The following is a 27,212-nucleotide window of genomic DNA, read 5'->3' on the forward strand; positions in this document are numbered from 1 at the left end:
CTATATAAAAATGAAAATCAAACTCCATTGTGAATTAACTACCTCATATTTTTTATTTATAATGTACAACAATATAATATACTTATTAATTCGATTTTAAAGAAGTGAAAGGACTCCAGGGTAGCTTCCATTTTGAAGGTCTGTAAAAATAATATGCCATTATATCTTCTTGCAAACACAAAAAATAAAAAAAACGTAATTTATTATAAACATACTTCTCTGCAGCTATCTGACTTCCTTCTTCCTTAAGTTGGGCAATTAACTCAGACCTGTATTGAAGTTTTAAAGGTTTCACTTCGTTTTTATCTTCATTTTGTTTTATGAATTTTTGACAAGCTTCCTTATATGTTAAACCATACCATTCAATTTCACCTCGTGTATACTGGGAATATATATTAATATAATAATTATATCAATTATATGATAATTAAAATAATTAATTCCAAAGTTAAAAAATATTACAATTATATTAAAGGAACTTACAGCTGTTAAATATTCTTTATATTTATCATAAATTTCTTCTTTTTTAGCAGGATCATCTGGATATAATGTTTTATCAAGCAGTGACAAAAGTATCTGACGTTTTATTTTTAGTGCAAGCTCAGACTTTAAATCATAGGCAGGAGTCTATAAATAATTAGAAGCATTAAATGATATGATAATATTTACGATGTTTGAGAGTATTTTATAACTTATCTATGTACCTTTAACAAATAATGATCAAAACCATAATGGTCATTTATTAAATTAATAGTCCTATTGGTAACAACAACACTTATGTATTTATCTAGAACTTCACTATAAACTACAGACTTTTTAAGAGTAGGAAACCAAAAGTGAGGGTATCTGCGAGCATATCTGTGCTTCTTTGTAAAACCTTGTATGATAGCTTCACCACCCCATATTCCTTCATGGAATTCCTTAGGATATAATAAGGGTAATGGTACATTTTGAACTGGATATCTAAAAGTAAATTTCATTTAATAATATTGAAGATATTAAACATTATTACCAAGAAAAACGTGGTTACTAATAATTGAACTAATATTTCAATATTAAATTCTTAAGTATCAAATAAGAACATTTGAAAATATGTTACTAAATATTTACACTTCTTCTGTTTTTTCATTTTTTACGTATCTGCCCTTTTGCTCTATATAGTGAACAGCAGATGGTGTTTGCATTTTCCATTCTTTCCAAAACTTTTTATATTCTTCTGGTAATGCTGCACCAATTCCTTTTGTCCATCGTGTAGGTCTTGGTATGTAATATAATTTCTAAAAATTTACATATATGATCATTAGTATTATAATATAAAACAATTTTTAAATCAAATTTTTTTCCATACGAGAACAATAAATACAGATGTATATATGTAAAATTATAAAGGTACAACAAAATTTATTTGAGGTTAAGTTTTATAAATGTATTATTTTTTAATGCAGTATAATACATTACCTTGCCCAGATGTTTCATTGACATATTTTATATTTTCGAAAATTTGTAATAGAATAACAGAATAATTCTCTTAATGTTTTTAAATTATTAGACTACAGCATAGATAATAAATAATATTGAGTTATAAACAAAATACAAAATAGATCTTAAGCCACAGTCATACAAATATATTTGAACCACAATCGCATAAACAGTTCTCGACACTCACTAGGGAAAACCGTCTGGAAACTGAATCGTGTTGAGTAATGAAAAATCAATATGGAAAGTTAATAAAGCCCGCGTTTTTGCGAAACAAACAGAGATGAATAGAGTGTCTCTATCTTTGTTTAAGACATTTATAACATGTCACGTATGCACAAAACGAAAACTTTTTTACTTTGTATGTTGATTTTCATAATTCAATTTTCGGACGATTTCTTCTATGTTATTTATATGATTTATATGATTTGAACCAACTCTGGACACTCATTACCGGAACCTAGGAAAAACCGTCTATACGACCAGAAACCGTGATCTGTTTATATGTGATGTATGATCGTATCCAGGACATTATTCTTGAATTACATCAATATCTTGATTGATTACATCAGTAACAAAAAACGAAGGAACACATATATTATTTACGTTTTAAGTATATATGGAAACAAATTTTGTACTTGAAACGATATTAAAACACACAGTTGAAGGTTTTTAGTAAACAATATTGTCCAATATTTCATAACCTATAATGAGTATCTTGTATGAGTTGCTTTAAGGATTATAGAAAGCTCAAATAAAACGAAATGACTACAAAAATGGAGAAGAAACAAATTATACAGGCTGTAGTTCTTGCAGATGATTTTATAACGAGCTTGACACCTGTACAAGATATATTCCCAACTATATTAATGCCTGTAATAAATATTCCAGTGTTAGATTATTTGGTGGAAACACTGATTAAATCCAGAGTGCAAGAATTATTCCTTTATTGTAGCAACCATGTAGACTTGATAAGAGCATACATCAAACAGAAAAAATGGTTTAAAATATCAGTTTCTTTAATTGTATCAGATACTTGTACTTCTCTTGGAGATGCTCTTAGAGATATTGATACGAAAGGTTCAATTCGTGGTAATTTTATACTTATAAGAGGAGATGCATTTATTAATGCAGATCTTACCAACCTTTTAATCAATCATTGTGCAAAACTGAAAGAAGATAAAGGTGCATCCATGACCATGGTGCTAAGAAATATTGGATCTATGAATGAATCTTTCTTGAAGCATGAATCATGTTTGGTAGTTTCTGACAAAAGTAGTAGAAAGATTCTACATTATAATATAATACGGAAAGATTTGAAGAAAGTGAAGTTAGAATTAAATTGGTTTTTGGACCATAGTGAGATTGAAATTAACACTTGTTTTATGGATACTCACGTTTATTTATGTTCTCCTTCTGTGTTACCATTATTCTCTGACAATTTTGATTTCCAAGTAAGTAATATATAATATAACTAAAGATACAAAATTAAATTTCTTCATATTTAAAAATATATATTTTTTACATTACATTAAATAAATGTTTTTTTAATAAGTTTTTTAAGACATAAGTAACTAATCTAATATTTTTTTAACAATTAAAAGTAAGAAATAAACAATATATTAAGTAATAATCTTTATATATTATTAACAGACAATGGAAGATTTCATTCGAGGAGTATTGATGAATGAAGAAATTTTAAATTCTCGAATTTATTGGCAACAATTAAATCCTCAAGATTATAGTCTGCCAATTGTATCATGGAATGCATATCACACTCTTAACCGAGACATTCTGAACAGACATAGTTTCCCACTTACACCAAATGCTATTCCATTTTTAAAAGATTTTATTTATATGCCAAGAAGCACATATAAACATAAAAATGCCACCCTTGCTAAAGGTTGTGTATTAGAGAAAGATAGTATATTGTGTCAAAATAGTATTCTTGGGAATAATACGTCTGTTACAAGATCAATTATTGGAAATCACTGTTTGGTAGGGTCTAATGTAACAATTAAGAATTCTTATATTTTGTCAGATAGTAAAATTGAAGATAATTGTACTATTGTAAATAGTATAGTATTTCCAAATTGTTTTATTAAAGAAAACACACAAATAAGTGGATGTATATTATGTCCTAAAACAATTATTCATACTCCAAAGGAATATATCGATTCTATCATAGAATCAGAAAATGACAAAATTTCTATAAAAACAATATCAGAAATTGACCCATGTAATGAATTTCAACTCTTTAAGAATTATGATACACTAGAAAATGATAATTATGTGCCTATAAATACAGATACATCAAGTATTGATGAAGGTTCTGAATGTAATTTTATTGCAGATGACACAAGCTTGTTCTTATCTGAGGTTATTGATAGCTTATTAAGAGGTTTTCAAGATCAACTTAACTGTGAAAACTTAATTTTAGAAATAAATTCATCACGATATGCATACAATGTCACTATGAACAAAGTAACATATAATGTTATTAAAGCCATATTAAGTTTACCTTTCCACTATCTTTCAGAAGAAAAGGAAATTTTAACTAATCTAGATTATCATAAAAATTTAAAACGTGTGGTAACATATTTTTATCCAATTATCTTGAATTATGTTAAAACAGAAGATGCACAAGATGACTGTTTACATGCAATAGAAGAGGTTGCAAGTACAACTCAAGAACTGTTACCATTTTTGCAACTTTTATTGCATATGCTTTATGATAGAGATGTATTATCAGAAGAAAAAATTCTAGAATGGTATGAATCTAAAGATAAAGATATAGATTCACATGAGAAGAATAAAGTGAGAGCAGCAGTACAGCCATTCATTAAATGGTTAGAAGAAGCTGAAGAAGATTCTAGTGACAGTGAAAATGATTAATCACATATTAACATTTTATATATCCAACAATTTTGGAAAGGTATACTTAAAATTTTCCATATATGATGATTATTGTAAAAAATAAATCTTCCTAGCTTTTCTATTATTTAAAAATTTCTTTTAAAAGACGACATTAAATTAAATAAGAAAAGAGATGAGTAAGATAATAACGTTTCCTATATGTAATATAATGTCTTTATTTTTCTGTCACTTTTTTTATAGAATAGTACATTTTGAGCAATTGTACGAATCGCATGTAAATAAATTATATTTTGTAGATTATTATGCATACCGAATATATAGATCTTATTAAAACATGTTGAATAACACAACAACGAGAGTAAAAATATAAATTATCATTCTATAGGCAAAATAGTATCAATTAAGTTATGCCAAGCTCGATGACGGTGGTCTGGAAATTTGATTACGTCTATCCAGTGTCGTAATCGTGCTCCTTTGCTATTACAACTTAGTTCAAGTCCACCTAAATAAAAATAAGGAAGATATTGCTATAATATATATACATAAACTTTTTCAATACAACATACAGCAATATAATTATTAAATTTGAGAAAGTTAATGCATTACCAAGGTAGTCATTACTTTTGCCAAAATCCTTATCCCATACTGTGAGATATAATGTGAATTTCATAAGATCTGTTAATCGAGTAGCAAAAGCAAACTCTTCATTCCACTCTGGATTTAAAGTTTTCCATTTGATTGTTGTACTTTGCGCATTTCGATTTGTGGTTTTCTTTGATACTAGCTTTTTAGCAGTAATACGTGCGATTGAATAGTCGAAGACACGTTGTCGATGATTGTTTGTCACGTTCTCTATAAGGCACAGCTTGACGAATGGATCAGAAAATCCGTTACTGTCCATAGGAAGAAGATTTGTAGCTCGATGAATTGTGACCGTCAATGCTCGCCGTCTTGTACAGTAACTTAGACTCACTTGAATCTGTCCTCGTCCACTGGAAATCACGCCCCAAGCTGCTTCTTCGTTGTCCACCTATGCCAACGTCGAGCTCTTATATCTTAGTGTCTGCAATAATGTAAGTAAAGTCGACCGTCGCGAAAAATTTTAAACGCGGGAAATGATTATGTTTATAAAGATTAGTAATTAAAGATCAGTAAAATTCTTGAACGATAGTGAAACGTTAAATGCACAAGGGGAAATAATGAACGATATGTAGATTTGATAGTATAAAATTAAGAAAATATTCGCGTCCAAAAGGTTAAAAAATTCGATTTTTGGGCTTTCGCATTTATATTTTCTTTTTTAACATATCAAGATAAAATTTATGACGTTGTTAGAGTTATGTGTCACTGCTCACTATTTTATAATTATTTAAAATATGAATACACATATATATATATATATATAGAAACGAATGAATCTTGACTCTTTAATAACTGTTTGTTTTTCTTTTTATACGCGTATTTATTATGTATATATTTATATATGCCAAAAATCGACTCGAAAAACCATCTTTTAGACTAAAATACTCCTTGAAATAGAACAGCATAATTAAAACAATATAATAATATACTTATATCATTTGTAATCGTTATTACTTAATATTAAAAAGAAATAAAAAGATCAGAGTTCTAATTATACATACTGTATAGTGATCTTGTAATGGAACATTGTAATGTTTTGTTTGATGCGGTTGTAATTCATGCAGAGGAAATTTTGCTTCTCCCAGGAAATCTTGACCTGCTGGATCATCCTGAAGGATTAAGATGTGTAGTGCCTTGCCATTCCATATCTATCATAAATCATTAATTTTTTCAATTAATTTTGCGATATTTTACATCATTATCATTTAAGGAGGGATATACCTTTATGAGTCTCATAAAATCAATTCTCTTTTATGCATTTATTTAAAAACTCAAAGGTACAATGTCTCACAAAAGTATCTGATTATTTACCATAGAAAACTTTTATGTATATGTATATCGTATTTATTACCTAAAACATTTTAAAATTCCATTAGCACTGTAATGAGGCATGACTATTATGATTATATTGGTTAAATTTAAAACCAATCTGTTTACTACAAACATTATTTCATATGTACAACAAATTAATATACAGCATGAACAATCATTTCAAGCCTACATATACATGTAGTATTAAAGATGATCCCATTGAATATTGAGACTTACTACTGTAATGGATAACTGATTGTTTAAATACTTTTGTTATGTCTGTAAAATATATGCTTGTATTAAATATCTTGTAGTTTTTATGTACATTTTTAGATGTTTCAGACTTTACTGATACGGTCATGATAAGCAGGTTTTATTATAGTGCTAATGACATTTAAAAATGCGTTCTATAACACATATAATAGTGTTTTTTTTACAAGTGATTGAATATTTTCGTGAGCTATTGTATCCTTCCTTAATCATTTGAAGAACCTGTTTTTATTCATACATCGGTTTCCGTTGTTCCATAGAAATTTAGAGTCTCATTGAATTCCGGATCCCGTGTTTTGTGGACCGTTTTTGTTCGAAGTCGCTTCGTGGTCGCAACTATGTCAACTGGTAATATGTTAAGTTTGCAGAACGGATCGGCAAGGCCATGAATATCCATTGGTTGCAGACCTCGTGCTCGTTCCACTTTGCACTGGAGACATTGAATTGTTGGGTCGTATCGCAAAGCGACTTCTAGAGTTCCATAATTTTGTCTCGTTTCTATTTTGAAAAATATAGTTTGGTTACATGAATTTAAACCTCAGATCTCAGATGTTTAGATCCCAGATTTTAGGTACTTCTTAGTAATTTCCAATATCATGAATTATTGTTTGGGTCATGTCATGAGTATTTGATATTATCAATAAGTTGGTTTTGGATATGTAAAATGAATACATTTCAAAGAACTTTATTGGATATAATTGTAGATCAGAAATGTTTATATCATATCTATGTATCAGCTTTTTTAATTTAATTATATATAGAATTTGAAATTACTTTAAAGCTCAAAATGCTATGTCTTTGTTCATATCAAATAAAGTTTATACCTATGCAATCATACCATACATAATGTGTGAAATTCTAGAAAGCCTGATATTCTTATATATGTATATCATTATACAATTCCTGGACTATTAAAAATTCTTGACTCAATATTCTTAAGCTTTCACTCATTTCTAATAAATTTCTAACGTATCAATCTTTTAATGATATTTTTTAAATATATTTTTGTTTTAACTATTCTTGTACTATTAGATATTAGATTATATACCTACCATATTCTGGTGTTTGTTGTCGTACTAAATCAATTAGATTGTTGCTATGAAGATTCCCTTGTTCTGAGGAAGATTGGTTTCTTTCCTGATCTATACATTTCTCATAAACCTGACATTGTTCTGGAACTTGTTCCATTGACACAATTGTCATTGTCGTTGTTGGTATCATTGGAACTGTTGTAAAATTCGATCTGTAATATATCAACTAATATCAGCTAAACTTCCACTTTTTCATCAGATTGTATAATAATAAGTTCATTCGCATTTCTTTAAACAATCATCAGGTTTTTTTGATACAGGCATGCTGATTGTTTAGGATTGCCATTTGTATTTAAATAATATGAAAGTAAACTGTGTATCTATGTGTGGAAAATAACATTATGTTATGTTACAGGCTCATAGCTAAAAATATATTATAGTTCTGAAACTAATGATATTTGGACCCATATTTACTAAGGCATTTTAAAATTTGACTCCTTAAAACTTTGATTTCTTAAAACACCTTAAAATGTAATATCAGAAAACAAATGAACTTATTATATAATCTAATATTTGTCATTCTTACCTACCTGAAAGATAGTATCTGAGAGCTTTTTGGTTGATCACATAAATTGATCTCTAATTTACAAGTAGCCTCATTAATATCCTCGAGTTTTTTGTTCTTGTCATCGATAATTTCATCTTCAAACGAAACATGCTGTTCGGTTTGAGAATCATTGCTGCTAGCCCTTAGAGATATTCGTGAACGAGGGCTTGTAGGAGATGGTGAAAGACGACTACATTGAGAAGTAATAGAAAGGGTAGATCTGTCTAACTGATCTAAACATTCCTCACGGCTATTTAATGGTGAGAGGCGTTGCCCTCGCGATTTAGATGTACTACTAGTTGGTTGAGCAGAATTCGATGATAATGAATAAGTTTTGGTAGTAATACTATCTTGATTTCTTTGTAAGCTTGACAGTGAATCAGACTGCCCTCGAGCTAAAGCTAGGCGTCGTGTTACTTCTTCATCAGAAGAAGAATCTTGAGGTTCTGCAGATTCAAGGGATTTATTACCTCCGATTGTCCAAGTGGATGTCTTGTGAATAGATCTTGACCATCCACGTTCCTGTAATTTTAAGAAAGCTACATTGTATATACATTATGCAAAAATCTACTATGTACATCCCTTACATTTAAACTATTATAACACTATTATAACGCAACCTTTGTTCTAGCAATATCTTTAGCATAAAATTTTAATTGAATTTAATCACAAATTAAAATCAAGTAAAAAGGTATTAAATATAATTTCTATACATACCTTTTTCTCGGGTAAAATATATTTTGGCATTCCTTTGAGAAACCAAGCGCCACTTTTCTTCCACATTTCTCTACTCTCTGCACAGATTCGACAAAGAAATTGCTTCTGACCACTACTAGATCTACTAACAATTCGTTGCATAGCTGTTCTTTCTTGTGTTCTTTCTCTTGTTGTGGAGACATTCGTAAGTATTGAATTTAATTCATTAGTCTCGATACCACATTTCTGACATATGTATTTTCGACAATCTTTACAGAGATTTGCTGATGCACCTAATACTGCACCAAATTTTTCACCACAAAGTGCGCAAGAACACACACAGTGTGCACTGTTCAAGCATCTGCTACTGCATCTTCTCCTTTCGTTTAATCTTGTTGTAGTGACTATACAGACATTGCGTTTCATATTCTCTAATCTTTCCACTAATCTACCGATTCTTTCCTGTTCTGATAAATTTAAAGCTTCTGCTCTCTGAATGACCTAAAATATTGAAAGTAATGAAAGGAGGATAAATATGTGAGCTGTTTACTTTGATTGACATTTAATCCTTATGTGTTAATTAATAATATATTCATTATTTTATAGAATAATCATTCTTCTAAGGAAATTGCTGTGTGTAAGAAATGGGACAATGGAATTATTACACACATACAACTTACATAATACAAAACTAGAAATCCATTTAAGGGTCAAAAGCTTAAGTAAGAAGGAAAAAGAAAAGTTATATTTGTATTTATTCGAAATTTTACCTGTATAATTGTCTGTTGTTCCTCCTCAGTAAGTACAAATGATTGTGCACATCGATTAGTGCCACTTGAGTAAGAATTGGAGTAAGTACCCCATTTTGAATCTAAAGAGCCAGTCTTTACAGACCAACCTGTATGCAACCTAATTATTGATATTTTATTAAAAATGTATGTGTCTTATCGACAAAAGGAATAAATAAGAATTCAAATCACAATGAGAAGCAACTCATAGAATAAATTATTTATCTAATTATCATATTTACATACATAATGCATAAATAAGTATAATAAGTAATTCTGAAACTATCTTTTAATTTTGAGTAGCATGAAAGATGACTGAGCTTAAAACATTGATTAAATTGAATTTCTTTTAATTGTGACATAAATTTTGTAAATTTCTCAGAATTCTTTCTCTCTCTCTCTCTCTCTCTCTCTCTCTCTCTCTCTCTCTCTCTCTCTCCCTCTCTCCCTCTCTTAGAACTTTTTACTTACTTTTAAGCTGAAGTTTTAAATTAAAAATATCTTTTTGACTGTTAGACTACAAAAAAAAATTAAACAAATATTAAAAACGAAATAATTTTCTTTTTAGATATTTAACTTTGATAATATTTTAACTAATTGTTCTATGAAAAATTCTACTTCTGTTATTTTTCTATATTAGATTTAAAAATACATTTTTTGTACTCTGACTATATCTTGTTATAGAACAACTTCCAAACTTTCATTCTGATACTTATTCATTCTATTTCTTTCTAATACTTATAAATTAAAATAAATTTCATAAAAGGACTTTCTCTATTTTCCTATATGCTTATAAAGAGGTGTTGAAATTTATGCTTACTTTGCTCTCAATGACAAATGTCTATCATTTGGACAGACCCATCTGGTTCCTCCACTTATATCCTTTACTGTCATGTCCATTGTTTATCTTAGTAGAATTTTGAAATCATTTGAAATATATCAGAAACATTTTGTAATGTACACTACCCTATAAAAAATAGACATTTAATTACTTAAATTCTATGATCGATAATCAAAGACATCTTTTGATTGATTTTTTATTGAAAAAGAATTTTTTCGAAATCTTTAATTCTCAGATGTGTCTGCAGACTGAAACTTGACTTACATAGCTTTTATTCGAAACATTTCTTTGTCAGGTTATTCGAAATGCCTAATGAATGATGTTTAATCTTAAAGGATACACCCTATATATAAATATCTCAAGTTTTAATGAATGAAGTTCAAGGTTGTGTAGAATTAGTTCAAATAAAAATGATGTACGTGTATGTACATAAACATGAAAAATAGTAGTATTACTGTCAATTGCCTATAATGTAAAACATCCCAATTTTTTAGAAATACATTAATGAAATTAGGATTTTTTCTAAAAATCTACATCTACCTCTACACTAAGAGGCGAATTTATTAATAGAATTGAAAATTTTTTTGTTTCTTAAAACTTAAAAAAAAAAAAAAAGAAAAATAGAGAAATGTCGAAAGTAATAATCGATTCAAAAGAAAGTTTTGTGAACTACGTATATAATGAGATGGCCTTTAGTTCGAAAATTTATGAAAATAAATCTGTTCTAAAACTACAAACTTCTGACGATATGTATCATCGACAGTATTTACTTCTACTGTACTGTTTATATTCTGAAGCCATATTTTTAATTTTATTCATTTGTGTCTGACAGATTTTGTTAACAAATACTGCACTTTCGCCCATCAAGTCCAGTTCAATGACTGTTTTCTTTTCTTGTTATTATTAATGATCATGCAAGTGAATTATCTGATGAAATATTTAAATTTTTAGTTGTGTTAAGACCAAATAATTTATAATAATTAAGATGTCTATTATGTTAACGAAAAAATGTTATTTCTTATTTTGCGTTATTATTTGAAATTATCATTTGAAAATAATTCATTTTTCGAATAAGATATTAGAAATTTATTTGTATTACTTATTATTATTATTATTATTATTATTATTATTATTATTATTAATTATTTGAATTAATCATTTAATCAGATAAATATTGAAGAACCAAAAGAGAAGCTAAAATTTAAAAGAACAAATTTCGTTGAAGGTAGATGCGCAACAAGTATTCGTTATACTTCCGCTCTTATATTATTTAAGTAGCTAAAGGGAGACTATATTTGGACCTAAATCGATATTTCAATGGTTCACACTTACATCGACTCTTACTTTCTTAATGCACCGCTACAATATGATTAAGTTGGAAAAGAAAAGCCGTCTTTACAAATCCAACATCTTCTAAATTAAAGACAACAAAAAAAGCTAAATAAAACTTGGTTAAGAGTTTTTTAAAATTATTTAAAATATAATTAAAAACTAAATAGAGGAAAATATTTTTCAATCCAACAAGATCTTTTGAATTAAAGAAAATCGAAAAGCAGAAATAACATTACTTATAATATCGTTAATATTTTAAATTACTTAAAATATATAATTAATATTTTAAAATATAATACTGCGCTATTTTAAAAAAGAAAATTACTATGAAAAATAAAATTATAGTATAGTTAATATTTTAAAATGTAGTACTACTCTGCTCTCATTGTAAAATGTAGCTATTATTGAAAATTAAATTACTTAAAATATAATTATTATATCGGAATGTTATCTAAAACAAATCATACGAAGCAAAACATATGTACGCAAATAAAAAAGCATAATCGATATAATACATTGAAAGGAATTAGACTTGATAAATATAACGTAGTATTGACTGTAGCGATATATTTGCCGGAAAAAAGAGAGGCACGAGAAGTGGAACAAGGGAAGAGATTCGTGACGCGTGGCAATCGTATCGTTAACTGAAAAAAAGAATGAGCGCGAAAGTCCTACGTTGAAGGGCGATCAATCGAAAGCTCGTGACGCATGCCATCATTCCTCGCAGGACTGCATTGATAGCAATTTCATTACTTTTACACGAATAGCAAAAACACATGTAACTCACCGACAATACATTAAGCTATATACAGCTTTAATATTCTGCTTAACATTATTCAAGCATTTAACATACAAAATTTTACCAAATATCTCAATTAAATTAGAATTCCAACTTGTAAACTTAAATATACATAAAAGATACGAAAATTTTAAAAAATACGATAAAAATAAAAATAAAAATAAAAATAAAAATTCCACCCACTTCCTCAGAAATAAATTGATTAGAATCCACATAATTTCAAAAGCGTAAAAATAGAGAACAAAGCAAACGTAACTTAAACATATGACACCCAATATTATAAATGAACCTAACTAATGTATCAATTTAAATATACAACCATAATAAATAGATAAAATATGATATTTTTTAAATCGTTAAAAAAATTTTTAACCATGTTAATTTATATATGTATACTTACGTAAATATGCACAAACGTGTAGCGTTTAATTTGAAAGTAGATAACCGCTTTGGATTGACATAACTTTAAACAATTGGATGATTTGTAAAGATTTGTAAATTTTGTAATGTAGACTGTTAATGTCTGTAGTATTTTTGAGAATGGTATTGTCTCATGGAATACAGAATTGAACTTGCCACGGCATCAGCTAGCCGACAAGTGGCTGCTATTATCGCTGAAACTGGCCTACAACTCCGTTTCGCTTTCGATACAGGCGCAGAAGGGTGCGAGTCATGCGTGAGATTCACAGGGATGTACCTAAGAAATTCACCTATAGAGCGTCTCTATTGAATTAGCTGAAACAACAAAACAAAAAACAGCAGGCGTGTTGTCCTTCATTCTTTTCCTTTTATCCAATTATATATCATAATATATAAGGACCTTTATTTCGTTTCACTTTATGTCATTTGTAAAAATTTAAATACAATTACTATTGTTTAAAACTTACTATTTGATTTGAGAATATTGAAATTATATTGGACCATAGAAAGCATAGTAAATAAGGTACAAAAATATTCGTATAAAAGTATCCATTTCATTATGTTATTATATGTTATTCGTAAAGCTTAAAGATATTATACATAAAATTTATTATTTGGTTTAAGTTAACAGGATTTATATTGAATAAGCTGTACAATGGATTGATTCACACAAAGTAAGAAGATAAGTTGCTCTTTATGAAGAAATATATTATGTATCATATAAAAATCTTCGTTTCATTTTACTTTACGTCGTTTGTAAAAATTAGATTCAGTTACGTATGAAACTTATGTCATTAGAATTACGTTGTAAATGTAAATTGAAGTTATATTGGTCCATACGTGTAAGAGGATATGTTACTGTTTAAACAGCAATCTATTATTTTTAATCATTGTCATAAAATAAGATGAGAGAAGGTAAAGACTTTGAAAGGTTAAATACAAAATCGTACCTTTAATACTTAATAGAATGTAGTACACGAAGTTATATATAGAATCCCTCATTCAGTGTCCATTCCTTCATCGTGGCTGCGCGTGCGTATTTGCGTGTACATGTGTATACGTTATACCTGATTATACATATAAGTGTACATTATCCTACTTGTAGTTGTGTATATAATTTTGTTCTCTATGTATTTCATTCTTGTATATCATATACAATACATGTAAAGATAAAATATTTTTCTTTTATATATAAAATGAAAATAATATATAACACAAATTGTAATAATAAAATTCCTATATTAGTAATATGTAACACAAATGGAATAATCATATATTATATAGAAGTGATTTTTTGCATTATTTTCATTGCACAATTTATATCAGATTATTATTTCTAGAATATTAAGCATAACATACATATTTTAGATATCATATACATTATTATTAAATATTTTCGACTTTTATATTACAATTTTTACATTGAGTAGAAAATAGAAATATTGTAGATTTAAGTAGGAAAAATTTTATCAAGAAACTTCATTTGCATTTGTAATTAAGAATACAAAAATTCGAACATTTATAATTTTTTAAAATTTACATTAATTAAATGTTAATAATTGTGAATGTAATGGAAGATAAAATATTATAGTAAACAGGTGTCCTTGTTCTACATTGCAATTATTGACGAGTTGCATTTCGCAGCTGCTGACTTTCTTAGGTAAATGTCGAAAATTTATTCTATAATTAAATTCATAGTAGAATTTAATAAGTAATAAATGAATAAGTAATAATAGAATTTTTCAGCCGAAATTTAATGAAACTATTTTTTTACTTTTTACTTTTTATTTGAAAAAATATTTATTTTATGTAAAAACTTATTTGCACTACCTTTGCCTCTTATTTTTTCCTTTTTCCAAGAGTAATTTTTTATTTTATAATTTAGTATTAATCGATCGAAATAATATTCTATTAACATAATTATGTATTGATGTTCATTGTTTAATAATTTATATACGTGATTGATTATTTCATTGATCCTAAATTATGTACTGAAAAACGTGAATGGAGGAAATGACAAACAAATAATATATGTATGTAACTGATCACAAAATAGAATAGAATAAAGTGTAATCGTAAAATAAAATAATATAATTATAGTATTAAATTAGCCAACAATTAATAATAACATTATTAACATGAATAAACACCACATGGTTCTAAAGTTTAACTGCGCAAAAATATAAATTTTATTTATAATATGTATTTATCTTTTTACAATTAAATGCAATATAGATAATAACAATTACCATTACACTAATTTAGACCTTATAAATACAATTATAGATATTAAACTATGAAAAATATCTATTGATGTAATGTAATATTTCAAAAACAACTTCGACCATGATAAGAATAATGATCATCCACTCTAAACGAATATGATGGCGATCGCTTAAACGCATTGCTAAAATTCCCACAAGTTCAACACAATGATTTAATTTTTCGTTTATAACCTACAAAATAAAATTAATTATATATTTGTATACCATACATAGAGCATTAAAAATCAAGTGGTTCTTCATACAAAAGTAATGTAAAACTAGTAAAATAAATAGTTTAAATATGTATTTATCTATTTTAATAGGTATCTAAAATATTATAATTTTACATCCCACGTTCACATAATAAAAATTTGTATGTTTTAACAAGGTCATCGTATTTAATAATTTTTCCAATAGTGTAATTGTAAATAAACAAGTAAATTAGTATATATAGTAATAAATAAATATATACTATGTATTATATCTTTATTTTTAAAATTCTTTAAAAAATTGTAATAAAAATTTAATTCATTCATTTTATTCATTTCATAAAAATTTATATTCTTGACTATTTCTTGACTATTACTTTTCTATGAGGAATAATTTACTTTCAATACCACAATTTTCTATATACTCTATATACAAGCTCATAATACAAATCAGTGAACTTTTCTAACTTACTCTTGTGCGTTTTGCAATGTTAAAATACGAGCAAGTTTCTTGGTAAAGACGTTCTAAATCATCCCTTTCCCAATAGAAATCTGGAGTGTCTAATAAATCTGAGCTTAAATTAATTGAATGTCGCAAAGCAAATAATTCCCCTTGCTTTTTTAATACTTCATGTTGAGTCATTTTAAGGCTTCTACCAGACTTTAAATCTTCAGTAACAAATGCTATGGAATCTATATAATGGTCTAAAGATGCTTCCCATATACCTAACTTGACTGATTGTGCCATTGCATTTGAGAATGTGTATTTATCTAAATTTGTTGCGTTTAAAGCTAAGATAATGTTACCATCCTTTATATGATTCTTTTTTCTGTAAAATATTTAAAGAGCAAAGAACTAAAATTATTGAAAAAATAATAAAATTTAAATCTCTTAAATTTTAATGGATATTACCCATGATCCGCGTAACTGTAACACATTACTTCACTTTCAGATTTTACAATACATTTCATATAACGATTTTGTTCGTATTTTTTTAAAAATTCTAATATATTTTCACATTCGAGTTCAGAAATATTCCACACCACTATAGTGCCTTCTCGGAAAAAGAAAACTTCTCTTTGTTCATGGTTGACTTCATACTTTGCCACAGCATGTATAACATCTGGTAAAGCTGCAAAAATAATCTAAATAAAGTACATCCTATTTTACTTATTTGGAATTATGGAATTATGAAAAAAATAAAGTAAATAAGTATCGCATATAAAAATATTGTTTATTCATATTGAAATATTTGTATACATATGCATTTTAAAAAAATGTATTGTATAAAAGTTATAATATTTAAGATACCAATAAATTAAAGATTCTCAGAAGTCTAAAACTTTTTGAATATAAAATATTTTTCAAAACTTCATTTGACTATTATCATTGTATAAATTGGGAACATTTTTTAGATAATACTATCTTAATTATATACCTTTCAATTACATTATAATTTTTATATAAATTTGTAATTTTAACATATATTTCATTATCAGTACTTCACAAGTTTACTATAATATATATAATACTACAAATATTTACAATAAGTATTTATTTTGTCAAAATATGATAACACCATTACATATAAATAAATAGAAGATATCTTATCTTAAATACACACTGGCAGTATTCATTTTGGTTCATTTTATATGTATATAAAATAAACATTATGTATGAATATATATTTGAATAAAGAAATTTTAGCTTCATGTTTAAATAAAAAAAAGAAATAAAAGATAATTCAATATGTTTTATATCATATTATATAGATAATTATTTATGATAATGTATATTAAAAAATATTATGTATATGCTGCATAACTTATCAAATTTGACTTTGAGAAATAATACTCAGTACAATGTTTTAATATATCCCTATAACAAATTAAAATTTCATCTCATGTATAATATTATTTCATATCTTATTAAAAGTATATATCTGTCAATTTATGTATGTGTTTTCAATCTATTAGAAATGGACTGTCACATGCACCCAATCCTGATGCAACACCACCTTCATTAGCAGTAGCTAACTTTGTCCGTAACATATGACCACTTTGCTTATTAAGATATACATTATTTTCATCTGCTATTATAACACCAAATATTCCTAATTCAGAAACTAATTCTTGGGATTCTGTACTAATATTATTTTCAGGTCTGATCATATGACTCTTATGAATTGGAGGATGAATTTTGTCCATAAGAATCCAAGCTACTCTGTCTTGCTTATTCTTTACAGACTCTAAAAAATATTTTATATCTAATCCATATTTGTTATTGCAACCTCCTTCTCGTTGAGGTTTTAGTACAAAACAATGTGGATTTGTAATTCCCATTTCTATAGCGGCATCCCCATGTTCATCAAAATCTAATGCATAAAGCTCTATACAAAACAACATAATATTTCAATTAATATCTCAATCTGATATATTACTAGTAAAATAATTCACTTACCAGTGAATATTTCTTTGATCTCTGCACATGTTTTTTCATTTTTTAAAAATTTACTAATTACACCTGGCTTTGCAAGTGCTTGTTGAACTTTTTTAGTTCCTGCTAAATGATACTGTATGGTAGGACACTTAATTGCCAATGATCTCTCTATTAATAATCTTACATCCCATTCTTTCTGTGTATGATATTGTCCAGGTTCATACCCACATCGGTAATACACTACAGATATAATATAATTGTCTACTATCAATTCTTTATTAGAACCCAATTTGGCAGTAGCTGCCAATTGTGTTAAATTTCTACGAATGACTCTAACATTTGGATTCTGTTTTTTAATTTCAAATTCGTGAAAGCGTTGATCACATATATTATATGTAAGATCTTCAACAACAAATAAAATTACTGCTCTGTAAATAATTAAATATATATTTAATTAAATTTTCTTAACCTGTAAGATATAGTAACTTTAACATTAAAAAAAAATTTGATTAAAAACATACTGATCATTTCCATATATCTTCCATGCTTTAATCATACTTGAACATATTATTTCCAATGCATTATTTTCTGGAAGATTTTTTATTTCTTTATAATATCCAAGCTCTCTTAATACAAATTTGTGTAATTCAGTTGAAGCAGGTCCTAACCAACCAAAGCCAGATGCAATTGTATTTATTTCAACTTGTTTCCAACAGCAATATGGTATACATTTCTTAATTGTATCTTCTTGTGGACAAGATGTATCCAACATTAAGTCTGAACGCAATATACCAAGAGATATTTTTTGTGCTGATCCTCCTTCTTTGTTTATAATTTTACAGATTTCAAATAACTTTTTGGTAAAATTGTCAACTTTAATCGTTTCTTCTAAAGTTGCTTTTAAGAAACTGTAATCCTGAGCAACTCTATGTATAAGTATATTTAATATTATTTGAATTGAACAAGCGTTCTCGAACTCTTTTCTAGGAAATGGAGATGGCATCAGAATAAACGGTGCAAATTGTAGGATATTTTCATTAAAATTTTGTTTCGATCTCATACACATTCCATGCATAAGTGCCCAATCCTTTGCTTTTTCTATCAATTCTTCAAGCTCTTGTTTAGAAGAAGGTAAACTAAGTTCTGTGTCCATAGTTATTCCTTTTAAACCACAGATTTTATGTAAATTTTGATAATTTAAAAAATTTATGTTACTTAAAATTATATAAACTTTGTTGCTAATATATCTAATTCTTTAGATTATACATTTCTAGAAACCTATTATGAATATTCAATGAAATTTAAACATTTTTTGTATTACATACAATATATACATAAAAGTTTTCAAAGGAAAATATTTAAATATTTTTGTATTGTTAATGTATTATTAAACTTTAAATTAATAAAAAATCATTTATAAGACTGTTGTTTATACATGATAACATATATAAATGAAATTCTCTTTATATATTCTAATTAAATAAAATTTAATTGTTTAAGTTAATTCTAGTAATTTTACTACAAACAAAATATATAATACAAAACAACAAACAAACAAAATATACCTACAGATGATAGATAATATGAAAATTAATATCGTCCAAATAAATAATTCCTATGCTAAGAAAATGTATAGGAAATACTGATATTTTATACATAAATTGTCTCTATATATAATAAATATTATAATTAACTTCTAGTAATATAATTGTTTACTAGAAAGATAAATATTCAGAAGCAGTCCACTTATATATATGCAATGTATACAAAAAATCTAAAATATCTAATTGCTAAATAATAAATAATTAAATTAGTAAATAATTAATATTAATAAATAATTATTCATTCATTCAATGGAATATATGCAAAGATATACGCACTTTAAAAAAAAAAAACAATTTAATTTTAAGAACACCTTGTTGCATAAAGTCAAGGAAAGGTTGCAATTGCATATCGCAATAATACGACTACACTATCTTGATGATAAGTATACTTTTTAATTCTGTATAGATAATATATGGCGTCGTAATCTCTAAAGTATACAAAACTACAAATAGTCACATTTCTCATTTTATTGAACCGTGTATTATATATAGATAATATTTCTTATATATAATTTGAATACACTCTATCATTTTAATACTTTTATAAAGCATTTATAAATATTAAGAATGCTGTAGAAATATTGATAAAAAATATTAAATAAACGTTAAAATAAATAAACATGAACATGATATTGCACTTTTATTATATATTATTATTATATATTAATGACTAATTATATATTAGTCTGAGATTACACAAATAAAAGATATCGAAGAATATTTGTTCATTTTACGTAAATAAATTTTTTACATTCCTGTTATTGTATAAATATAGTTATGAAACATATACATATTTATAGGTTAGGGGAAACATTCCAAAATCTCATTATCAAATATAATAACATTTACACTTACATTTTCATCTATATAAATAAAAAGAATATTTTACTTTATATTTTTAACCTCAAAATAGAATTTTTATTTGACCGAAAACGATCTGAACTACATAACAAAAATAATATAAAATAGAAATAATTATATTTATTCATTAATTTAATTTGTGAAAGCAAAATACTTTTTTCAAAATTATATTAAAACTGAAATAACCTGTTTAATATTTGATATTTTAAAGATATATTATACAGATAAATAATATCATTTTAATGAATATATGTATTCAGATAAAAAATTATTCTAATAATACAACCTAAAAAAATATATACATATATAATCTGTGGTTAAATAAATTACTGTACTAATAAAAATGTTTCAACCTAAAAGTATAATTCATTAATCTAGTAAATCTATTATTTGTTAGGTATCAATTTATCAATTACTATTTAGATATTTTATATATGTAATTACCTATTTCTAATTTACCATAATGTAATTTAGTTCCTTTTATAGTTGTTTATATAAATATATATGACAAACAAAATGACAAACATGTTATTCAAATAATCATCACTCAAATAACATGATAAAATGTATTCTTATTGCTAGAAGATGTGTTTATTAATTATTTTTTTTACTTTTAACTTTATTATGTAAATACATCATCAATAATTTAAAATGAAATTAAATAACTGTATTATAATAATGATTAATATTTTGTAATTTTTTTTAATATACATGTTTTATATTAATATAAATATTTTTTATTTTTTCATTAATTTAAGCATTGTTTATTTTAGTAATTATCAATTTTAATTTCAGACTTGATATCCTATTCATCAAAGAACAGCTTCACAAATTAAATTATACAAATTTTGCAAAAGTAATGCATATCAAACAATTTATAATTCCAGTTTATATTGTTTATTTTATTGCAATAAACTGAATGGCCAAAGGGACAATATATATGTATATCAAATGTATAGACATTAAATTCGTTATTGCTAAACTATAGATGTTTATGCATTTATAAAAAATTGCATATATAAAATGCACATAATTTGCAGAAATATATAAAATTTTCAAAGTATTACTGACACTGTTATATCTAATGTGTGAAATAAATCTCTGCTCAAATTGTTGCTTTTTGCGGCTTATGGAAATTTTATGCATAAACACTTATAGTTTAGTTATCATCAAAGACATACTGTGTTAATATAAGACTAATTATGTATAGTTCATTATCAATTATAAAATAGATATTGCATAATTTCTTAATAAAATAATTTAAGATTTGAATAGTGATAATTAAAATATTCTGAAGTTTACTTTTTAGTAATTTATTGGTCTATGTTTATAAAGCATCCTTTGGTTTTACTATATTCTATTAAATTATTTAGTTCTTCTTATATTATTCAGTTATTAATATAATAGAATAATTAATATAAAATAGGTATCAAAATAATAAACTTAATATTCTAATATACATTATTGTCTATATATATACAAGTCTTAAAAGATGAAAACTTTTATAAAATGCTTTTTGTCTGTTAAATGCATTCTGCAGGTACAATTAAATAAGAAATGTTATATATACATTTGTTATTTAAAGTTTCATTAAAAAATTATAACATAAAAGTATGAAATACAATGGAAACAACAAGAGATTTACAATTACTATGCTATAAGATAAGATTAGGTTTACAAAGATAGTCATTAACTGTTCCTGTTCATTTTAAAATCTACGCTATGGTTACTGATACAAAACTGATAACAATAAAACACTGTATTTATTACCTTATGATGCTTATTTTGAACTCATTTCATTTCAATGAATCAATCTAATACTTCTTTGATGTATCTCTCTTTTTTAAAGTTAGTCTACACATAACAGTCCAATGGCATAAAATTAAGGGCAATATTGAAATTTAAAGTATTGCTCTTTTGTATTTTGTATCTTTATTATAAATTTTAAATAAAACTTTACATGTACTATATTTATATAACACTTCTTATTTGATTATATTCATACGATATACCCCTAATACTTATAAATACTTATAACTCTAAAACAATTCTATATCATGAATGAAATCTAATAATTCTAGTATACTTACAGTTAGTTGATGTTTGTATACTGTTAGGCACATATAGGTTTTGTTCAATAAGACCTTGCACTAAAGCTTCCAAATTATATTCTTCTGAAGTAGCCAATGCTTTTACATTATATGCCTGTAAACAGACGGAATTTTTAATTTAAATGTATAGTTTTTGGTTATATAAATTTTGTAAAAATTACTTTCTAATTAATTTCTACTTTCTTTCTCCTTCTTTCTAGTTAATTTCTTACATGTTAATTTAATACAAATATAAAATAAGTAAAATACCTTTTTTGAGAAAATTAAATTTTATTTCTTTCATTCTCAGATTTTATCTTACTATGATAATTGATATATTCTATATCTCTATAATTATAATTACTTACAGTATTCATTTCATCATTGGTAGAAACAGCTGTCCTTTTCTTAGTCCTTTTTTTCATTTGAACAGAAGAATAATTATTTGGATCTTTATTCGTGAGTAATTTCAAATTAGATTTATCTTTTTCAAACTGAGCTTTAGTAGTATATAACAAGTTATTATGATGTAATTGTAAGCTGAATTTTGTCATAAATACACGTGTTGTTAACGCATGGTAGTATGATGTACAAACAGTATTTATTTTTCTAGAAATATTAAAATTAATGTTGCTCCTGCACGTTAATATAATAAATCTCTGTATCGTGTAATTCATTTTATTCAATATTATGTATAAAAGTTCTGTTTTCTATTTGGTTAACAAATATAAAATAAGAAATATTTCATTAAATTTTTTCTATATTTTAGTCAGATATGTATGTTTTATTTTTAATGAGAGAATCAGTAATATTATGAATAATATTTGTGAGCTTGCAACACACAACGTAATGTATGTTTATATACACATATATAATTTTATATTATGGTGCATCCTGTATATGTATATGTATGTATCTTGTATCCTCGTACCTACAGTTGTATACGATCCTGTTTCTATATACCGTACCGATGAATAACAGAAAAAAATGTGTATACAACTCGGATTGGTGACAGAGCAAATATAGATAAAATTTTTTCCTATCCTTTTACATAATGTAACAATGTTTGAGAACGCAATTTGAAAAAAAAAGCGCACGATTTTGTTTTGCTACTTCGAAGGAGGTTGGTTCAAACCTTAGCAAGGACCACTTTCTTACAATGAATATATTTGTAAACGAAATATGTGCAATGTATAACGTGCGAACGAAAAAGAAAAACATTTAAACACTAAAAGGATTTTTTAAATTTTATTTTATGTTTTCAATTCGTGATCCATATCGACATGAGAATACGCCTTTTTTTAGGTGCGTATCTAAACAGAACATATGATCCTCGTTGGTAGCTGTAACGTAGTAAAAAGCTACCAAAATGTCAAGAAGGCATTATCATGTATTTTCGATCCAGTATTTCACGGTCTAAACTAAAAATTGTGCCTTATTAAAAACACTTTTTAAGAAAGCATGGAACTTGCTCGAAATCTTGTTACTTGCAAATTAAAATGCTATCTTCTCAAAGCGCCGAAAAAATATTATTTGCATCATGTAAGACACATCAGGTAATATAAACTTCATAACAAATTAAATATATATATTAATTGAATAAAGTAAATTATTTATTTATTTTTCTATTTCAAGACACATATGGGGATGAAGCCTTTTAATTAAATTAATAATTACATTGTCTTCAATGTTATACATTTTTAACAATGTCTTTTTTAATTTAAAGTCTTAATTATATAAAAAGGGCATGATATATGAAATGTATTAAAACATTCTAGCAAATAGTTATAAATGGAATGAGATATCAATGAATATGTATTTTTTCTAAATACATAGTGTTCAAAAATAAGAAATATAAATTTTAGATTACTATATACTTTAATAAAAAGTTGATTATTAGGTTGTGGGACAGTTATATGGAAACAAATAATATGGAATAATATTTAAAATACAATATTTGGTATAATATTTGACAAACATAAATCTTTATTTAAGCTCTATTTCTTTAGTTGTGCTCATAAAAATATATATTTGCGTAAAAATCTGTAATCTGAAACAAATACAATAACAACCTTCTTTTACAGATTGGCAGAAGTGGGAAAATTAGAAACACCAAAATTACAAGGAAAGTATGAAACTGGTCAATTAATTCTACATAGAGTATTTGGTTACCGAGGTGTAATATTATTTCCTTGGACAGCAAGAGTTTATGACAGAGATATTCCAAATAAAAGAGAAGGGTAAAATAATCTTATAGTTGCAAAATAAATAATTAATAAATTACTTAAAAATTCCATTTGTTTTTAGAAATACAAATGATCACTATAATAGTGTGGGAAAAGAAGTAAAAGGTAGAACTCATACCTTTTATCAGGTACTAATTGACCAAAGAGATTATCCTTTTATAGTAAGTATGAAAGGATGAGTAAAATATCACAGGGATATTTTAGTCTAGACAACTATGTTTGAGTCATGTTTTGCTACATGAAAAGAAACCTAAAACTTTTATAAATCTGGTAATTTTGTGAATTTTATATTAATAACATATGTATATACATATAAATTGAGTTGTTTATATGTATATAAAAAATTCATAATGAAAAAAGTTAAAGGCAATTTATTTCCATAGAATTAAAATTTTATTGCATAACATGTGCAAATATAATATTTTTAGTAAGCTTTGTGATTTCTTTAAAACGTCTTTATTCAATCTCATTATGTACAGTAGAAGTTTGTATCGATTGTTAGAAATGGTACAAACTTTCCAAACCAATATTTTAGGAATATATTCTTATGATAGTAAAAAAGAAAAATGTGAAAAACTCCAGAAATGAAATTTGTTAATCTTCTAGAGCAAAATATTCCCTTAAATATATAGGAAAAAAAAAATTAACATTATAAATCAATCTTATATGTTTATATGTAGCGTGCTCAGACAGAAGCTGTAACATTTTTGAGTAATCATGAAAGTAGTCATAGCTTATATACAGTCCCAGGATTGGATTATGTTGCTCATGAAGATGTTTTGCCTTATACTACAAATGAGAAAACTGCATTGCAACATGAATTATTTGACAAGTTCCTAGCATATAATCCAAATCAGGATCCATGTTTTGTTGCACAAGAAACCCTAAGAGCATGGCAGAAAAAGAATCATCCATGGTTGGAGTTATCAGATGTACATAAAGAAACTACTGAAAATGTTCGTGTTACTGTAATTCCGTTTTATATGGGTTATAGAGGAAATCAAGCTACAGCTGCACACTGGGTAAGTATTAAAACATACTTGTTACAAAGTGCAAGTTATTCTAACTTCAAATAAATAATTCCATCCTAATTAAATAAAATAGTGGCGCTACTGCATTCGATTGGAAAATTTGGGTGATATGAGTGTGCAATTACGTGAAAGACATTGGAGAATATTTAGTCTTTCTGGCACATTGGAAACTGTACGAGGACGAGGTGTTGTTGGTCAGGAACCTGTCTTATCAAAAATTTTACCTGCTTTTCAATATAGTAGTCATGTGAGTTTGCAAGCTGCAAGTGGTCATATGTGGTATGTATTTGTTATTATTTTATGTTCAATATACTTCAGTAAAAATGATTTTGTATATATTAATTTAATAATTAAATAAATTACAATATTATTTTATTCTTTAATAAAGTTATAATGTTCAATAATATTTGAATTACATGTATCCTTAGCTTTCAATGTAGATTTAACAAAATACAAATTTTTTTGAACTTACATAAGATATCTTACAATAAATGATGCAACTGGGAATAGAAAATACAAAAGTGAATTCTCAAGGGTATGAAAAATATTAATAAATAAAAGTGTGAAATAAAATTATATAATTAAAAGAATTGAACGTTTTTTGATTATGCGTGCATCTAACCGAGTTTTAACTATGTAGAGTTCTTAAAGAACAAAGATTTTTTCATTACTAATGTTTTTCGATGTTAAGAAAGTAATTGTTGTTTTTATTACCTTTTCCTACTATAGGTTTGATGAGAGTTCTATATAATAAGAGCTTGAATGCACACATAATCAAAGAATCTTCAAATGCGATATCTTAGTCTTGTGCTGAAAAATTTGTCCTATATTTTCGAATTAGTTCTTTTATGTAAAATTACTGCTTTTTCAATTGCATCATCGGTTGTATGACACAATCTAAAAATGTTTTAATATTATTGATTGTAATGTGTATAAAGGTAAGTGTTACAGCATAGTAAATATGTCATATTATGTTATATTTTAGGGGTACATTCAGAATGGAAAGGGAAGATGGATATGCGTTTGATTGTAGGATTCCACCATTTTCTTTGGAATCTAAAATAGAGAAACCACCTACAGATATGAATATCAATTCTTGAACAAACTATGTAATGCCGTGTGGAAAGTGATGGAAAATAAATAACGCTAAAAATTGATAAACAATATAAACTAATACATGTGATCTTTACTTATATAATAATACTTATATCGATTGTAATATTTGATTATAAATATTATGAGTAGAATTTAAGCTGTGTAGTTTTTGGTATATAGTAAATTTATAACAAATATTTTATCATGTTATTTTAAATATAATAAGATCTGTTACAAATAGATATATGAATAAAATATAATTGTATAAATATAGTTGTTCTT

At 26.0% G+C, this 27,212-nt stretch overlaps 6 protein-coding genes across 9 annotated transcripts; 2 read left to right on the forward strand and 4 right to left on the reverse strand.

Annotated features, from left to right (window-relative positions):
• Positions 1 to 27: 27 nt before the first annotated feature.
• LOC126914530 (39S ribosomal protein L28, mitochondrial) lies at positions 28 to 1,900 on the reverse strand. 2 transcript variants are annotated; one of them, XM_050718602.1, is made up of 6 exons: positions 1,667 to 1,900; positions 1,111 to 1,277; positions 705 to 963; positions 484 to 627; positions 216 to 382; positions 28 to 140 (listed from the first exon to the last, which is right to left on the reverse strand). In XM_050718602.1, exons 2-6 carry the CDS (start codon positions 1,182 to 1,184, stop codon positions 86 to 88), a joined length of 699 nt encoding a protein of 232 aa, XP_050574559.1. In that variant the 5' UTR covers positions 1,185 to 1,277; positions 1,667 to 1,900; the 3' UTR covers positions 28 to 85. The 2 variants fall into 2 exon arrangements, with proteins under 2 accessions (XP_050574559.1, XP_050574558.1); XM_050718601.1 differs by lacking the exon at positions 1,667 to 1,900 and adding an exon at positions 1,459 to 1,635.
• A 23-nt stretch (positions 1,901 to 1,923) lies between these two features.
• On the forward strand, positions 1,924 to 4,958 carry LOC126914514 (translation initiation factor eIF-2B subunit epsilon). Of its 2 annotated transcripts, XM_050718564.1 has the most exons (3): positions 1,924 to 2,930; positions 3,130 to 4,411; positions 4,739 to 4,958. In XM_050718564.1, exons 1-2 carry the CDS (start codon positions 2,241 to 2,243, stop codon positions 4,369 to 4,371), a joined length of 1,932 nt encoding a protein of 643 aa, XP_050574521.1. In that variant the 5' UTR covers positions 1,924 to 2,240; the 3' UTR covers positions 4,372 to 4,411; positions 4,739 to 4,958. The 2 variants fall into 2 exon arrangements, with proteins under 2 accessions (XP_050574521.1, XP_050574520.1); XM_050718563.1 differs by having other exon boundaries at positions 3,130 to 4,958.
• LOC126914508 (rabphilin-1-like) lies at positions 4,553 to 13,375 on the reverse strand. Of its 2 annotated transcripts, none has more exons than XM_050718554.1 (10): positions 13,071 to 13,375; positions 10,519 to 10,665; positions 9,681 to 9,819; positions 8,932 to 9,411; positions 8,198 to 8,736; positions 7,629 to 7,819; positions 6,815 to 7,074; positions 5,997 to 6,143; positions 4,960 to 5,383; positions 4,553 to 4,855 (listed from the first exon to the last, which is right to left on the reverse strand). In XM_050718554.1, the coding sequence occupies exons 2-10, from the start codon at positions 10,596 to 10,598 to the stop codon at positions 4,728 to 4,730; spliced, it is 2,388 nt and encodes a 795-aa protein (XP_050574511.1). In that variant the 5' UTR covers positions 10,599 to 10,665; positions 13,071 to 13,375; the 3' UTR covers positions 4,553 to 4,727. The 2 variants fall into 2 exon arrangements, with proteins under 2 accessions (XP_050574511.1, XP_050574512.1); XM_050718555.1 differs by lacking the exon at positions 13,071 to 13,375 and adding an exon at positions 10,804 to 11,140.
• Positions 13,376 to 15,273: 1,898 nt separating this feature from the next.
• LOC126914524 (required for meiotic nuclear division protein 1 homolog) lies at positions 15,274 to 23,496 on the reverse strand. The gene is made up of 5 exons (XM_050718593.1): positions 22,927 to 23,496; positions 22,559 to 22,673; positions 16,477 to 16,696; positions 16,036 to 16,393; positions 15,274 to 15,546 (listed from the first exon to the last, which is right to left on the reverse strand). The coding sequence occupies exons 1-5, from the start codon at positions 23,233 to 23,235 to the stop codon at positions 15,385 to 15,387; spliced, it is 1,164 nt and encodes a 387-aa protein (XP_050574550.1). The 5' UTR covers positions 23,236 to 23,496; the 3' UTR covers positions 15,274 to 15,384.
• LOC126914516 (glutathione synthetase-like) lies at positions 17,166 to 20,087 on the reverse strand. The gene is made up of 4 exons (XM_050718569.1): positions 19,919 to 20,087; positions 18,525 to 19,164; positions 18,025 to 18,431; positions 17,166 to 17,953 (listed from the first exon to the last, which is right to left on the reverse strand). The coding sequence occupies exons 1-4, from the start codon at positions 19,953 to 19,955 to the stop codon at positions 17,529 to 17,531; spliced, it is 1,509 nt and encodes a 502-aa protein (XP_050574526.1). The 5' UTR covers positions 19,956 to 20,087; the 3' UTR covers positions 17,166 to 17,528.
• A 39-nt stretch (positions 23,497 to 23,535) lies between the features above and the next one.
• LOC126914526 (polymerase delta-interacting protein 2) lies at positions 23,536 to 27,199 on the forward strand. Its single transcript, XM_050718595.1, has 7 exons — positions 23,536 to 23,681; positions 23,864 to 24,114; positions 24,643 to 24,798; positions 24,866 to 24,965; positions 25,485 to 25,826; positions 25,909 to 26,114; positions 26,821 to 27,199. The coding sequence occupies exons 2-7, from the start codon at positions 24,020 to 24,022 to the stop codon at positions 26,933 to 26,935; spliced, it is 1,014 nt and encodes a 337-aa protein (XP_050574552.1). The 5' UTR covers positions 23,536 to 23,681; positions 23,864 to 24,019; the 3' UTR covers positions 26,936 to 27,199.
• The last annotated feature ends 13 nt before the right edge of the window (positions 27,200 to 27,212 follow it).

The sequence above is a fragment of the Bombus affinis genome, chromosome 3 (genome assembly GCF_024516045.1).
Source record: "Bombus affinis isolate iyBomAffi1 chromosome 3, iyBomAffi1.2, whole genome shotgun sequence".
NCBI lineage: Eukaryota > Metazoa > Arthropoda > Insecta > Hymenoptera > Apidae > Bombus > Bombus affinis.

Excerpts from the sequence above, each read along its gene's own strand:
- LOC126914516 (XM_050718569.1), bottom strand. The coding sequence starts at position 19,955 with ATGCAATTGCAACCTTTCCTTGACTTTATGCAACAAG. Across the intron at positions 19,165-19,918 it reads CCTTGACTTTATGCAACAAG|GAATAACTATGGACACAGAA; the intron begins GTGTTCTTAAAA and ends GTGGTTTAAAAG. Across the intron at positions 18,432-18,524 it reads AAGATATATGGAAATGATCA|AGCAGTAATTTTATTTGTTG; the intron begins GTATGTTTTTAA and ends AATTATTTACAG.
- LOC126914526 (XM_050718595.1), top strand. The coding sequence starts at position 24,020 with ATGGAACTTGCTCGAAATCTTGTTACTTGCAAATTAAAATGCTATCTT. Across the intron at positions 24,799-24,865 it reads ATTCCAAATAAAAGAGAAGG|AAATACAAATGATCACTATA; the intron begins GTAAAATAATCT and ends ATTTGTTTTTAG. Across the intron at positions 24,966-25,484 it reads AAAGAGATTATCCTTTTATA|CGTGCTCAGACAGAAGCTGT; the intron begins GTAAGTATGAAA and ends GTTTATATGTAG.
- LOC126914524 (XM_050718593.1), bottom strand. The coding sequence starts at position 23,235 with ATGAATTACACGATACAGAGATTTATTATATTAACGTGCAGGAGCAAC. Across the intron at positions 22,674-22,926 it reads CCAATGATGAAATGAATACT|GCATATAATGTAAAAGCATT; the intron begins GTAAGTAATTAT and ends GTCTGTTTACAG. Across the intron at positions 15,547-16,035 it reads ACATTGCAAAACGCACAAGA|GTTATAAACGAAAAATTAAA; the intron begins GTAAGTTAGAAA and ends TTTATTTTGTAG.
- LOC126914530 (XM_050718601.1), bottom strand. The coding sequence starts at position 1,482 with ATGTCAATGAAACATCTGGGCAAG. Across the intron at positions 628-704 it reads TTGATCATTATTTGTTAAAG|ACTCCTGCCTATGATTTAAA; the intron begins GTACATAGATAA and ends AATTATTTATAG. Across the intron at positions 383-483 it reads ATAAAGAATATTTAACAGCT|TATACACGAGGTGAAATTGA; the intron begins GTAAGTTCCTTT and ends ATATATTCCCAG.
- LOC126914514 (XM_050718563.1), top strand. The coding sequence starts at position 2,241 with ATGACTACAAAAATGGAGAAGAAACAAATTATACAGGCTGTAGTTCTT. Across the intron at positions 2,931-3,129 it reads CTGACAATTTTGATTTCCAA|ACAATGGAAGATTTCATTCG; the intron begins GTAAGTAATATA and ends TATTATTAACAG.
- LOC126914508 (XM_050718554.1), bottom strand. The coding sequence starts at position 10,598 with ATGGACATGACAGTAAAGGATATAAGTGGAGGAACCAGATGGGTCTGT. Across the intron at positions 8,737-8,931 it reads ATATTTTACCCGAGAAAAAG|GAACGTGGATGGTCAAGATC; the intron begins GTATGTATAGAA and ends TTAAAATTACAG. Across the intron at positions 4,856-4,959 it reads CAAAAGTAATGACTACCTTG|GTGGACTTGAACTAAGTTGT; the intron begins GTAATGCATTAA and ends ATTTTTATTTAG.